The 14,776-nt window shown below is 34.6% G+C and overlaps 2 protein-coding genes across 2 annotated transcripts; one reads left to right on the top strand and one right to left on the bottom strand.

The window, feature by feature from the left end:
- Positions 1–3,051: 3,051 nt before the first annotated feature.
- Positions 3,052–8,688, bottom strand: LOC132562664 (integrator complex subunit 13-like). The gene is made up of 4 exons (XM_060227419.1): positions 8,232–8,688; positions 6,141–6,206; positions 4,308–4,489; positions 3,052–3,136 (listed from the first exon to the last, which is right to left on the bottom strand). The coding sequence occupies exons 1-4, from the start codon at positions 8,451–8,453 to the stop codon at positions 3,052–3,054; spliced, it is 555 nt and encodes a 184-aa protein (XP_060083402.1). The 5' UTR covers positions 8,454–8,688.
- Positions 8,689–8,932: 244 nt separating this feature from the next.
- LOC132562676 (EF-hand calcium-binding domain-containing protein 10-like) lies at positions 8,933–11,384 on the top strand. The gene is made up of 4 exons (XM_060227431.1): positions 8,933–9,050; positions 10,131–10,295; positions 10,649–10,739; positions 11,279–11,384. The coding sequence occupies exons 1-4, from the start codon at positions 8,933–8,935 to the stop codon at positions 11,322–11,324; spliced, it is 420 nt and encodes a 139-aa protein (XP_060083414.1). The 3' UTR covers positions 11,325–11,384.
- Positions 11,385–14,776: the final 3,392 nt, after the last annotated feature.

Raw genomic sequence — 14,776 nt, 5'->3', positions numbered from 1 at the left:
AGTACACCTCTCATCAAGGAGTATGACACATAAAGTACACCTCTCTACAAGGACAATGACACATAAAGTACACCTCTCATCAAGGAGTACGACACGTAAAGTACACCTCTCTACAAGGAGTACAGCACATAAAGTACACCTCTCTACAAGGAGTACAGCACATAAAGTACACCTCTCTACAAGGAGTATGACACATAAAGTACACCTCTCTACAAGGAGTATGACACATAAAGTACACCTCTCATCAAGGAGTATGACACATAAAGTACACCTCTGATCAAGGAGTACGACACATAAAGTACACCTCTCATCAAGGAGTATGACACATAAAGTACACCTCTCATCAAGGAGCACAACACATAAAGTACACCTCTCATCAAGGAGTATGACATGTAAAGTACACCTCTCATCAAGGAGTACGACATGTAAAGTACACCTCTCGTCAAGGAGTATGACACATAAAGTACACCTCTCATCAAGGAGCACAACACATAAAGTACACCTCTCATCAAGGAGTACGACATGTAAAGTACACCTCTCATCAAGGAGTACGACATGTAAAGTACACCTCTCATCAAGGAGTACGACATGTAAAGTACACCTCTAGTCAAGGAGTACGACACATAAAGTACACCTCTCGTCAAGGAGTATGACATGTAAAGTACACCTCTCATCAAGGAGTACGACACATAAAGTACACCTCTCATCAAGGAGTACGACATGTAAAGTACACCTCTCATCAAGGAGTATGACACATAAAGTACACCTCTACAAGGACAATGACACATAAAGTACACCTCTCATCAAGGAGTACGAAGGACACCTCTCTACGACACATAAAGTACACCTCTCATCAAGGAGTATGACACATAAAGTACACCTCTTGTCGAGGAGTATGACACATAAAGTACACCTCTCGTCAAGGAGTATGACACATAAAGTACACCTCTCATCAAGGAGTATGACACATAAAGTACACCTCTCATCAAGGAGTACACATAAGTACACCTCTCATCAAGGAGTACACACTATGACACATAAAGTACACCTCTCATCAAGGAGTATGACACATAAAGTACACCTCTCATCAAGGAGTATGACACATAAAGTACACCTCTCATCAAGGAGTATGACACATAAAGTACACCTCTCATCAAGGAGTACGACACATAAAGTACACCTCTCATCAATCAAGGAGTACGACATGTAAAGTACACCTCTCATCAAGGAGTACGACATGTAAAGTACACCTCTCATCAATAAAGTACACCTCTCATCAAGGAGTATGACACATAAAGTACACCTCTCATCAAGGAGTACGACATGTAAAGTACACCTCTCATCAAGGAGTACGACATGTAAAGTACACCTCTCATCAAGGAGTACGACACATAAAGTACACCTCTCGTCAAGGAGTACGACACATAAAGTACACCTCTTATCAAGGAGTACGACACATAAAGTACACCTCTCATCAAGGAAAGTACACCTCTCATCAAGGAGTACGACACATAAAGTACACCTCTTATCAAGGAGTACGACACATAAAGTACACCTCTCATCAAGGAGTACGACACATAAAGTACACCTCTCGTCAAGGAGTACGACACATAAAGTACACCTCTTATCAAGGAGCACAACACATAAAGTACAACTCTCATCAAGGAGTCAAGGAGTATGACACATAAAGTACACCTCTCATCAAGGAGTACGACATGTAAAGTACACCTCTCATCAAGGAGTACGACACATAAAGTACACCTCTCATCAAGGAGTACGACACATAAAGTACACCTCTCATCAAGGAGTATGACACATAAAGTACACCTCTCATCAAGGAGTACGACACATAAAGTACACCTCTCATCAAGGAGTAAGACACATAAAGTACACCTCTCATCAAGGAGTACGACACATAAAGTACACCTCTCATCAAGGAGTATGACACATAAAGTACACCTCTCATCAAGGAGTATGACACATAAAGTACACCTCTCATCAAGGAGTACGACACATAAAGTATACCTCTCATCAAGGAGTACGACATGTAAAGTACACCTCTCATCAAGGAGTATGACACATAAAGTACACCTCTCATCATGGAGTATGACACATAAAGTACACCTCTTATCAAGGAGTACGACATGTAAAGTACACCTCTTATCAAGGAGTACGACATGTAAAGTACACCTCTCATCAAGGAGTACGACATGTAAAGTACACCTCTCATCAAGGAGTACGACATGTAAAGTACACCTCTCATCAAGGAGTATGACATGTAAAGTACACCTCTCATCAAGGAGTACAGCACATAAAGTACACCTCTCATCAAGGAGTATAACATGTAAAGTACACCTCTCATCAAGGAGTATAACATGTAAAGTACACCTCTCATCAAGGAGTACGACATGTAAAGTACACCTCTCATCAAGGAGTACGACACATAAAGTACACCTCTCCTCAAGGAGTATGACACACAAAGTACACCTCTCATCAAGGAGTACGACATGTAAAGTACACCTCTCATCAAGGAGTATGACACACAAAGTACACCTCTCATCAAGGAGTATGACACACAAAGTACACCTCTTATCAAGGAGTACGACACGTAAAGTACACCTCTTAATATAAACACTCACAGTATGCCTCTCATCAAATTGAACGACCACTTAATGTACATTTCAAATCAAGGGTAATTTCATTTCATTGAACTAGAAAAAAATCTTATCAGACGAATGCAATGTATGAAAGGGTCCACATATTTCTTGTTCAGTAGAATGCTTTCTCACGGTCTATATCAATAGTAAATGGCAGCCTGAACTGTATAGACAACAATATGGATGCATTGCTCTGAGAATAAACTAAATAGGTTAATGATACGGATCACTGGATTGCTATGTTGGTTTTTTTCAGTGACAAAGAGCCAGTATATTAACAAATCAATGGCCTCATGACCACAGTAAAACAACAAAATATGCTTCAATATCTAAAAAATACTCACACTAAACACTAATATGTTTGATGTTTGAGGAAAAGTGATTAAAACAGGTCCTACCTGTCTGAAGCTGCAGCCAACTTGTTGTGTTGATTCAGGGCATCAGTTACACATTCCTCCAACATCCTTATCTGCGCCTCACTGTACACAATTTGCAAAAAAAAAAAAAAAGGAATTAGTAAACAAGATACTATTTTGTATTGCATCACATTACATCCTTGTGTATCATATCAACTTATTTACTGAAAAAGTACTTCAATATTCAATCAATTTTTATCAAGCTCTGAAAATCTGAAAAATGAAAAACTTTGTAATCATTTAGCAATGACTCCCCAATCAATAATATCCAGAAAGTATCAGAAATTATACAAAAAGATATTTTGATACTCTTTTTGAAATATATGGCTTCACTGAATAACATCATGCACTCAAATGATATTATTATTATTATTATTAATATCATTACATTCTTAATGGCCCGTCAACACATAAAAGGTCATTAGGGCCATCAAACAGTAAAACACACAGCAATCCAAAAGGAAATAACATTAAAGAAACTAAAAAGGTAAAAGACAAATGTAAGAAAATCTTAAATGTGTATGTTAACACAAAAGATTAAAATGGTACGTCATAGTCTATTATATAGACCAATATCTTTCAGGTAATGTAGAATTTTACAAATCTCAACAGTTTCAAAAAGGGATTTCAGACATGTAATGTTACGATAAAAACATTCTCGAGAAGACAGAAGGTCAATGCAGTCCAATAAAAAATGTTGAAATTGAATTTTTAAGCATATCAAAGTGTTAGCATCATACCGCAATATGTATTGTATCGTGAGTTATATGCATCTTTGCAGCCCTAATCTGAATGGAAATCACCTTGGCAACAATGTCAAAACAACTTAATATTTAATTACATACCTTGTACACGTACTTGGTCAGAAGAAAAGTAAAGTCTACCTTATATCTAAGAAACACTTAAAATACAACTTAATTGGCAACATGTCACTTGTCTCAATTTAAATCAGATTTAATCAGTAAACTTCACTTAAATACCTACGTAACTTCAAACTAAAACTTGACTGCTAATTTATTGGCCTGTAGTAAGCCCTGCTGCCCCGTCCCCTCCCTCCTAATACCAACCCTCCACTTCCTAACCCCCACTATAATCCAGAGTTGACATGCAGTATTGAAATATTATCCTTTTTATTGTAGTTCATGGTCTTTTGACACATCAAGGTATCTAATGTATAATAACAAAGGTCCGTAACCTTTTATCATCTGCTTAAGTAAACTTTTAGTCTACATACCTTTTGACGGACGTTAGACAGATGATGCGTCCCCTGTTCTGGATCACATCCATATCTTCGGCCTGAATCTCTGTTGGTTCACACATGATCTCGATGGCATGTGACAGACCATGCATCATACTGTAATCATCCTCTTTACTTCTGGGGTTGGGAGGTCCAATTTGACCCAAGCCCAGCATCACCTGGTGACCAAAATTTACATATATCACTCAAAATAAAAACAGTATTTTAAACTCTTTTATAACCTGATGTGTTTCTTATTCTTTAAACCTGATGTGAAATGAAATGACTGATCGTTTACAGAAAGATTAAAGAATAAAACACAAAATATTCTTTATCGATTTTAAGATATTATATAATATTAAACATAGCATAAAAAAGTAAAGGTAAACAGATTTCTCCTTCTCCCCTAGGTTTTTCAACCTACCCAGATATTGGTTTTACCTCTTATCAAACACAGTAAATGGATTTAAACCTATCGTCTTCTCCATGGTACCATGCTCTATATGAGTTATCTCCCCTTACTTATTTTAAAATCTGATTAGCTGTAAATATTTAATGGTATTTATTGTAAGTTTATGGATTTAGTATTTGCTTCATCAGGACAGAAAATTGCTATAAATATGAAAGTTCATTGTGACAACACTACAGTTCCTAATTAGCTTTGAAGTTGTATACAGAGTGTTATAAAGTTTCCAGTGTATATCTTGTTCACTTTTGAAACAGTTAATAACATCACATGTTCTGGTAAGTTATTTCACACCTTCACAGGTCTTAGTAGAAAACTAGTTTTTTTCTACATTGCCTTACACTGCTGAGAATATATTATCAAAGAAAATTCCTTGTTTCTGAATAGATTTGACATATATGGAATACCTATATGTATATACTACAACCCTACATAGGTTAAATATTGATAAGATGAGTATATTCCTTCTCCATACATTTTGAATGGACCTGTAATACAAGTAATAAAAAAGGTACTTAATGTTTAGGATTCAGACTAATTAATGACCATCTTCATCAAGAAAACAATAAGCTAGAACTCAATTCAACAGAACAATCACCACCTCCGCAGAAAATTATTCAAATTAAGAAATAAACAGAATTCTTAATATTTCAATGCCAAAAATCAGAGTGGTTGGTCTTCAATTTAGTGAAAACTGAAACTTCTCATTTTTTTAAAAAAAATTTATCTTGAAATCATTACATCACATCACCAGCTTGGAAATTATGAAAACAGGATTGTTTGATAATTTGTCACACAATCCCTGTACTACTAAGAGATACACCAATTTATACCATATTCATTGGTTACTGGCTAGTGTTATGGTATGCAGTCCAACTTTTCTCCCCATATTTTTTAAAAATAAAGAATCAATAAAAGAAAAGTTTGGTAACAGGTATGGAACATAATAAACTTACTTTAAGATATTTTACAAGAAAATTGAAGTCTAGGCAATACAAGAAGGGAGATAACCCCTATATAAAAGTATGAGTAGAAATATTTCATTTTTTTCCAGAGCCATTCGAGCTTTAGAAAATGGGGCTTTGATTTCTTTGAAATAAATGCACAACCATCTGCACTCAGGGCTGACTGTCAACAAATGGTACATTGGACAATGACATAAACATCAACATATTTTTTACATTTTGTTAAAACTACTATTTTTGGGTGCATCCTAATGCTTCAATTGGGGAAAATATTATGGTATTAATAATGGGCAGACCTCTGTTTTCCATCCCAAGTCTTGTAAAACAGAAACCAAAATAACAAGAAATTAAAACAAAAGAAATATATTTGAGAATTAACCAATATACTCCATTACATACATGTTGGATGTTCTGATCCTTCTGTGTCCAACCATTCAGTGACTGTGATCCTGTCACAACTCGTATCTAAACAAAAAAAAACATATATACCTGTATTACATAAATAAATATTTTTGGCTACTGCAGCACAGACTTTTTCAGGGTCATACAAATTATCAACTAGATGAGGAAAAAACCTAAAAAGGTACATATTCAACTATCCATTAGAGTATACTAAAAGTCTAGCAGATTTGTAAGTGTGATAGCTTTGTTATATCAATGAATAATCAATGGCTGAACATTAAACAGTAGTCACCCACTGTGATATGATCTTTTCAGTGGGTGTACCTGATGAGAGTCCTGAGAGGAATGAGTGTCCTGAGACAATTTTTGTGCCCAGCAGTTCATTCACTGAGATTTTTAAATAGTTCTTTTTGTATTCTATACTTGACACTCGTGTGTAACAGCATGCAAAAAAAATTCTAATTAATCAACTACAAAGTAATGAAATGCACCACTGAAGTAAACGCAGTGTGCACACTAATACTATATAGGACTATCACATTTAAGTAAGTGTCCTGCATGATTTTTGCTTGCATTTAAATTGGTTAATGAAGATTCAGTACTTACATGAATGATGTTTTTGCATGTTTGACATGACTTTCAAGTGTACAATAATTTTTTTTTAAATCTTTATTAACAAAATAATAGGTATGCAAAAACCTTGCAGGACACTGATCACTTCTCCTTGGTAACCCTATATAATGTGTTACATTTTTAAATTCCATGTTAACATCAGCTGTATATTTATTATTATTATTATTATTATTATGTTTATTCAGGCAAAGGCATAATAAAATTACACATTACAAATATTACATAAGCAATTCCATAACAATTAAAATCAGTAATAAATTGTTGTGGATTTCTTAAAATTATTAATTATAAGATATAAAATATCACAGAAGAATTTCACATACCTTAAAATATCACAATTTAAACTAGTATCGCAGAAATTAAATTACACTGTGCTTGCAAATCTTCTAAGTAAAATAGTTGAAAATTTTAGAAATATCAATAAAAAAGAGAGAAATTTGATAAAACCAGATGAAAATGCCTTTGGCCTTTGATTACCCATAAAGCCTATAAAATAGGCTTATTTGCGATGGGGTCCATTTAAGGTGTAATCATTCCGGTTGAGATGTAAAGCCATGGAAAATGAGATTGAATTAATTTTCGCAGCATTAACTATAAATGAAACAGAGCACTACATTTGAATGAAAATTACATAGAAGATATGAAAAACAAATACTGAAAGTGAATAAAATGTTTTGGCACATTTCAGGGCATTTATGAAAAAGGATGGGATTTGAAGAGATATTACATAATAATATAATATGAACAATAATATAACATAATATGAACAATAATATAACATCACTACCCGTTCAACCAGACGCAAAGAAGTGGAGGTTGAGCTCAATAGTAGACGAAGGGGTTGTCAAATTCGCCTTTTGATTGTAGCATCAGAAATTGTTTTACTTTGTTTTTAAAATAATATTCATTTTTAGAATTTTTAATATTTTCTGGAAGGGAATTCCAATCTTTTGTGGCTGAAGTAGAAAAGGACGAACTTTCTATGCTTTTAACGTTTTTTATCGAGAAGTTCATCGTTCCAGATCTAGTACCACAACAGTTTTTTTTTTAGAGAGAAAAGTTCATATAATATTGTGGACATTTACCATTATAGATGTTAAAAGTATGGTTGAGGCGAAGTTGACGGACCCTTCGTTCTACATTTAGCATGCCTAGTTTTTCTAATTCAGTGACAGTGATCCTTGATTTCAATACTTTGTAGTCAATCATTCAGAACACAGACTTTGAACATATTCTAAGATTGTGATCAGAATGATTTGTACCTGTTGTTTGACATGGGTGTCAAGTGTATTATACAAAAACAATTATTGAAATATTTCAAATAATGAACTGCTTGGCGAAAAAATTGTCCTGGGACAACAATTCCTCTCAGAACACTCCAAGGCGACAAAACATTATGCGTACAAAAAAATAAAGTATGCAACACAAGGTGACAGTCAACACAATTAAACTTACCAGTTTTTTAGAAGGAAATATATCGTAAACAATACGCATATATTCTGCCATAACTTCTACGTTACATGTCCACAGCGATTTCATGATCGGTGCTGCTGGTATAATCCCAGGGGTTCTCGTTTTCGACATAACATCGTACTCTATGCTTTGATTACAAGATGAAGCAAACAATGGACTTCGGTCCAGAACAAAAACTGTTTTGTGGTCTACTGGGAAAGTCATGTTTTCTTTTTTCACTTTCTTCTGTTTAACTCCTAATTGAAATAATCGCACACAAAAAAGTCGTCTGCTATAAAACCGGCATAAACATTGTTAAAGTAAACACTTAAACAAAGCAGCGGTTTATCAGCATGCAATCATTTCTAGAAAGAAATTCAGTTCACAATATATTCATGAAAACGACAAACACGGTGTCATGTTCTAGTAACACACTTATTTCAGTATTTAGTAATCGTGATTACCACAATGTAATTTCGCGCACTTGTTTTGTGGGGGCTTCCATCTTGAAAATGCCCGGATACAACAATAACCACAATGTAGAAAAAATATTGTGTAATCGTTTTGAAATATTTATTATGTGTATTTTGAAATTAAAATGATTAAACACTTCAAATTATTTAACCACGTAAAACATTGAATAATTCAACGTATATTTTTAAAATCCACTTCCGGTCAGTTTCCAAAGCAACAACAAAGCCAAGATGTCTACCGCAGGAGATGTAAATTCACGGGATGGAGAAGCAAGGCAATATCTTGAAAGCCATCGAGTATTGGAATTATTTAACAACTTGACATCACAGCTCATTTACAACAGGCCAGGTGAAAATCAATTTTTATCAGTTTTCTTCATAATCGTTATTTTTCAAAGCCAAATTTGCTGAAGTAAAAAATGTAGCCATTTCGTCCCATTCATAATTATATGTCCGAACTGTCTGAAATACACACGCTTAAATACAAATTGCATGCCTTTATATCATATTGACTATGGAAGTTATATTCTCCAATGTCGTTTTAACTACGGACTAACCCATTGTTTTTCATTTTGTTTACATTATAACTTCATATTTCCAAATTTTAAGAGTAGCAGTTATGATTGAACAGGGATGACCCCTCCTTCCTGAAAATGTACAAAGAAAAGTCACGAAAAGAAAATAACTGAAAAAAGGAAATAAATACACACATACATGAAAAATCACAACCATATTTACATATCATAAATTTTACTCTATAATAGGATAATATAGAATAGTCCTTCTTACACTATAAAAAAACTTAACTTGCTCCAAAACTTTAACGAAACTCCAGAGATGTACAACACTGTATTATCATACATCTTTGGTATCACTCACTAAAATTTTTAACAAAATCTAAACAACTCTTTTTTGGCCCCATTAATGTTTCAAATATTGTTTGGCATATTTACAATACTATTTGGCAATCAACAGCTTCTTGATGGTGCTTATACAGTTATGTGAGGGGAAGAAACCTAAAAGTTCTCAAAAAGTAAACATAAGATTTGCTCCCAAATTTTCAAAGAATGCTTTTACTTCAGATCATAGTAAAAATCCAGTGCTGCTTAAAAATATATCCAAAAACGTTTTGATATGGGAAGTTGATACTGTTGACCACATGGTAACTATATAAGTCCCTGATTCTTTCACTAGCTATTAAGAACTTTTTGTGAAAATACCTTTATACTTCTTAACAGAAACAAGACTAAGATGTTATTCATTTTAACATAAAATGTCACATGGGAAGAGAGAGAAAAAACTATGGTTCGAGGATTAGAATACAGAACTAAAATCCATACTCTGTAACGGACATCTCAACTTGTTCTACTAAATACACTTTCAGGTTCTGTGCAGTTGAATTGATAAAGCACTTCTGTTTTTTTTCCAGAGGAGCCAAAAAATTTTATGATAGATGTTTTAGAAAAGCTTCAAAAGGCCAAAATGACAAAAATGGATTTTCCTTGTCTGTTTGATGATACAAACATCCAGTCTGTTTTTGGCATGTTAGACCCAACCAATCGCGGTTGCATCACCGCTCAGCAGTATTCAGCAGGTAATCTTTCAGATATCAGTTTTTTTTTTCATATCTCAAAAGGAAATTGGAAAAACTAGTATTGAAAAATCAGCCATTTATCTAAACAGTTATAAATTCTGTCTCTGAATCTGTTTAATTGCTTTCTACTTAAATTATTCAGGACTACACTGATGATCATACTTATAAAGACAGAGGACATGTTATCTCTAATGAGGGTTTTTATTTTCACAGCTTTTAATATATTATTCATATTGTTAAATTAACTGTTTCAAGAACTGCATGAAATACATGTACATGCTAGCCTAAAGGATGTACATTAGTTTATGTTTTGCTGATTGTTAGTGGTTTCATACATGATTTTGTATTTTTAGCTCTGACGACGCTGGGTGTGAAAAATTTCGACGAAAGTCCAGAAGGATCTTCAGATGATAGAATAACATTTGAAACATTCCTGAAAGAAGCGTATGTCTTTTTAATTTTGAAATATATATCTATATGTGTGTATCTCAATAAGCAAATTAAACAAAACTGTGACTACAATGTAGTTTGAATACTGTAACTGTAGAAATTTTCGTGGGGGGTAAATTTCATGATTTCTACTGGTAAACTATATGCATGGGGGTTATTTTCGTGACAAATTTTCATTTGATTTCATTGTTAAAATTTAAGCACATCACATAATACTACCTGCAGGGGAAATTTCCCCCGATCTAGCAACCTTCCTGTAATTGAAATTTCCATGTTTATAACATCAATAATTTGTGATTTAAACATGAAATTTTTAAGCTGAAATTAAACAAATTTTAATGCTGCAGAATACAAATTCTACATGATCACAGACTGCTGCAAACATGCCAAATATCTGCTGATTATTTTTCATGTGTATTGTTTGCATGGCTACGGCAAAATCAGGAACAAATTTCAGTTTTCTATTAACAAGTAGTATCAACTGTTGTTAATATCTTGTAAGTAGTTATAATCAAAATATTTTTGGTTTTCAGACGGAAAGGACTATCCGAAGCATCGGCTACGTTTGAGAACAGTTAAAGACAACAGACAATATGAAAATCATTGTAAATATTCACAGTGACGGAACATTGATTACAGTTCATCGACATTCATATCTCAACATGTTATAAATATTAAATGTAATTTATATCTTAAATATGTTGTACTTCTCATTGATCTACGTTTCATTTATCTTTTTTTGACATGTTGAAATTGTATGTAATATGGCATGTCAGCTACACTGTATTTATTTTAGAATCAAAGTCTATGGTGTGTGTTTCATATTAAATCTGAATTGGTATAGGTTCCTTATATAATGTATATAAGTAATTGAAGTAGTTTACATGCTTTTTTTGTATACCCTGAAAAACATTTTCAGTATGACATTGCTGGCATGCCATATACTAAACTAGGGTGATTTTTAGTCCAAATTATTCTGTCTTCCCATCAAGACTTAAGAACTTAAGAATTTAACTCCAAACTAATATAAATATGCAATAGAATGGCAGAATTATTTGGACTAGGTATTTCTATATACAAGGAACATTGTTTTTATTATTATTCCATAGATAAAGTGCAATTTCTTGTATTAAGGAACTTCACACACACATATATATATATATATGCATGTTGGTTTCTGTAAACATAAAAAATACAAATGATATGGTGAATCGTTTTAGCTATTAAAAGCTTAGTGAAATATGTTTTTACTTGATTAGTTAGAGAGAAAGAGGCCGACCTCACATATGGGTAATAGATTTGTATTTGGGGGATAGTTCCTACTGATGAACACTTGGGTGGAAAGTACTGTGACGAGATGGTAAAAATATTACCGGACATTTCAACAAAAGTACAGTCTTATTAGATGGAAAGAAGTGTGTCTTGTGATCTTCATGTGTCTTGTGATTGCGATCTAAAAAACAGTGAAACTAAGTTCAATGCGACTGGTGTTAAGTCTATAGAATTGGACTCATGCTGAACTGAATTATGTACTGGAGAGATTGAGCAGAAGATAATCAGTTGCCTCCACTATACACTAGTAGATATATCTAGATCTTTTTGTTGAAGTGTTGCCAACTCACTAGACACCTATGGAAATATCTAGATCTTTAGCCCACCATCATCATATTCGATTTTGGGTTTGATGAAAAAAACAAAATGGCCGAAAGGCGACAATCTTGGATTTTGAATTTGAAAGCTTGTTATCACTATTTCTTGAGAATTACTCTATAGATCTTCCTCATATTTCATGTATCGGTACCTTTTGATCCCTAGTTGTGCCTGTTTGAGTTTGGGACATCTTGGAATTTGCCTGGTAAAGATTGTTATTACTATTTCTTAAGAAGTACTGAATAGATATCTCTCAAATTGCATACGTATGTCCATGTACTTGTTTGCTTTTTAGGACTGATCAGAAAAAAAAATGGCTTCCAGGTAGCCACTTTGGATTTGGCAGGTAAAGACTATCATGGCTATATCTACAAAGGAATGTTCAATTGTCTTATCATTAAGAGCAAAACATAGAAAGAGAAAAGAAAGGAAAATATCCAACATTTAAAGAACAAATAAAGGACGATGAATGATGGGTGCCAAGATCCCACTGGGATATAATTCTGTTGTAGTGTCACCAATTCATTAGACACCTGTGGAGATATCTAGGTCTTTCTGTTGTAGTGTCTCCAGCTCATTAGACACCTGTGGAGATATCTAGGTCTTTCTGTTGTAGTCTCTCCAGCTCATTAGACACCTGTGGGCATATCTAGGTCTTTCTGTTGTAGTGTCGCCAGCTCATTAGGCACATGTGGAGATATCTAGATCTTTCTGTTGTAGTGTCGCCAGCTCATTAGACACCTGTGGAGATATCTTGATCTTTCTGTGGTAGTGTCACCAATTCATTAGACACCTGTGGAGATATCTAGGTCTTTCTGTTGTAGTGTCGCCTGCTCATTAGACACCTGTGGACATATCTAGATCTTTCTGTTGTAGTGTCACCAATTCATTAGACACCTGTGGAGATATCTAGGTCTTTCTGTTGTAGTGTCTCCAGCTCATTAGACACCTGTGGAGATATCTAGGTCTTTCTGTTGTAGTGTCTCCAGCTCATTAGACACATGTGGAGATATCTAGGTCTTTTTGTTGTAGTGTTGCCTGCTCATTAGACACCTGTAGACATATCTAGATCTTTCTGTTGTAGTGTCACCAATTCATTAGACACCTGTGGAGATATCTAGGTCTTTCTGTTGTAGTGTCGCCTGCTCATTAGACACCTGTGGACATATCTAGATCTTTCTGTTGTAGTGTCACCAATTCATTAGACACCTGTGGAGATATCTAGGTCTTTCTGTTGTAGTGTCTCCAGCTCATTAGACACCTGTGGAGATATCTAGGTCTTTCTGTTGTAGTGTCTCCAGCTCATTAGACACCTGTGGAGATATCTAGGTCTTTTTGTTGTAGTGTTGCCTGCTCATTAGACACCTGTGGAGATATCTAGGTCTTTCTGTTGTAGTGTCTCCAGCTCATTAGACACATGTGGATATATCTTGATCTTTCTGTTGTAGTGTCTCCAGCTCATTAGACACCTGTGGAGATATCTAGGTCTTTCTGTTGTAGTGTCTCCAGCTCATTAGACACATGTGGAGATATCTAGGTCTTTTTGTTGTAGTGTTGCCTGCTCATTAGACACCTGTGGAGATATCTAGGTCTTTCTGTTGTAGTGTCTCCAGCTCATTAGACACATGTGGAGATATCTTGATCTTTCTGTTGTAGTGTCTCCAGCTCATTAGACACCTGTGGAGATATCTAGGTCTTTCTGTTGTAGTGTCTCCAGCTCATTAGACACCTGTGGAGATATCTAGGTCTTTCTGTTGTAGTGTCTCCAGCTCATTAGACACCTGTGGACATATCTAGATCTTTCTGTTGTAGTGTCGCCAGCTCATTAGACACATGTGGAGATATCTAGGTCTTTCTGTTATAGTGTCTCCAGCTCATTAGACACCTGTGGAGATATCTAGATCTTTCTGTTGTAGTGTCGCCTGCTCATTAGACACCTGTGGAGATATCTAGATCTTTCTGTTGTAGCGTCGCCAGTTGCAACTCTTATGATTTCGTTAGGTCAACCTGATATTGGCACTCATGAACTACTGAAATATTGAAATATGCTAGAATCACCTGGTATTTCATAAGTTTTGATCAGTATCTACAAGTTTCTAATTCAATTTTTTAATCTTATATTCACACAAATTTCACTTATTGAAAATCATCTTAACGCATACAGATGTGATAACTGTACAAAACAATTGATCATGTGGTCTTTTTACCCGATAACCCTATGAAACACCTTGTCACCCTTGGTCGTAAAGGGCCAGATATTTTTGGACAAGAGGATGGCGAGACTGCTATCGATAACATACTTAATAGAAATATACTGCTCGGACTCGGATGTTTTTGCAGTTTACAGAATGAGATATCAATTATATGAGAAATATGTAAAC

This window comes from Ylistrum balloti, unplaced genomic scaffold, assembly GCF_031769215.1.
Source record: "Ylistrum balloti isolate Yb309-2 unplaced genomic scaffold, AGI_CSIRO_Ybal_v1 Utg371478, whole genome shotgun sequence".
In the NCBI taxonomy this organism is placed as follows: domain Eukaryota; kingdom Metazoa; phylum Mollusca; class Bivalvia; order Pectinida; family Pectinidae; genus Ylistrum; species Ylistrum balloti.
The sequence above is the reverse complement of the archived record's forward strand: the minus strand, read 5'-3'. Positions and strand labels throughout refer to the sequence as shown.